Source organism: Perkinsus marinus (genome assembly GCF_000006405.1).
Source record: "Perkinsus marinus ATCC 50983 genomic scaffold scf_1104296972488, whole genome shotgun sequence".
NCBI classification, from domain to species: Eukaryota; Perkinsozoa; order Perkinsida; family Perkinsidae; genus Perkinsus; species Perkinsus marinus.
Genome location: NW_003201724.1, coordinates 1 through 1,106, shown reverse-complemented (window position 1 = coordinate 1,106; position 1,106 = coordinate 1). Strand labels below are relative to the sequence as shown.

The 1,106-nt window shown below is 48.3% G+C and overlaps 1 protein-coding gene across 1 annotated transcript; it reads left to right on the top strand.

The window, feature by feature from the left end:
• Positions 1 to 203: 203 nt before the first annotated feature.
• Positions 204 to 1,064, top strand: Pmar_PMAR026924 (dna replication licensing factor mcm2, putative; the record flags this gene model as incomplete). The annotated part of the gene is made up of 6 exons (XM_002766531.1): positions 204 to 319; positions 382 to 487; positions 546 to 653; positions 704 to 831; positions 885 to 990; positions 1,020 to 1,064. 6 exons carry the CDS (start codon positions 204 to 206, stop codon positions 1,062 to 1,064), a joined length of 609 nt encoding a protein of 202 aa, XP_002766577.1.
• Between the last annotated feature and the right edge of the window lie 42 nt (positions 1,065 to 1,106).

Genomic DNA, 1,106 nt, shown 5'->3' with positions numbered 1-1,106 from the left:
CCTGTCGGAGGTCAGTTGTACTGTTGACCTCCTCCTATGCATATGTACTCTCGGCAGGTCGATACAACCCTAGTCTTACCTTCACTGACAATGTAGATCTCACGGACCCCATCTTATCCCGTTTCGATGCTCTATGTGTGATACGAGATGAGATAGATATATTCCAAGATGAGCGTCTGGCCGACTTTGTCGTCTGTACCCATATGCAAAACCATCCCCGTGAGCCCAACGACAACGTGAGGCCTCGGAACCAGGAGACGGAAGCGCTATACGAACCCATCGATCAAGACCTTCTGAGGAAATATATTCTCTATGCAAGGTAGGGACATTCTTCATGTTGTCATCTATTAGTGCTGAGCTGCTGATGCTGCTGCCCTCTAGGACGAGTGTATTCCCCAAGATATCGGATGTGGATGCAGACAAGTTGGCCAACTTCTACAAGGAAATCAGATCAGCTGCCTCTGATAGTCACGGGCTTCCCATGACGGTAGATACAATCCCTGCCATGGATGGATGACGACGATGGCTATGTATCCCCTTGCCAGGTCAGGCATATAGAGTCGATGATCCGTATGGCTGAGGCAAGTGCTAAGATGGAGCTTAGAGACTATGTCACCAGTAAGGACATTGATCATGCCATAGCCACTATGCTGGTAGTGCACCAATCTACCTGCTAGTGCTAGATCGGCGACACTCTCTTCAGAGTTCCTTCATTATGACGCAGAAGCATGCTGTTGCCGAGAGGCTCCGTCGGAGGTTCGAAGCCAAATACATCTCGAGTGTAGCAGATCATAATGAACTACTTCACTTCATGCTTAGGAAAATGTTCAAGTACTCTATCAACTACCTTGCTAGCCTTTTTGTTATCACCTTTCCTCTACCAGACAACAGATGGATTTGGTCTTGCTCACGACTGGTATTGGTAGAGATGCAGCAGATGTTGACGATGCGGACATACCCGAGATAACAATTGATAAGGCAGCTTTCATTGTGAGGGGGCTTCTGTCCCCCCTCTTCAGTACTCGCTATTCCCTTTCAGCATGAGGCTCAACAAGCTGATTTGAGGAACGTTCGAGAGTATATGGAATCGGCCCTGTTCGCTGAGG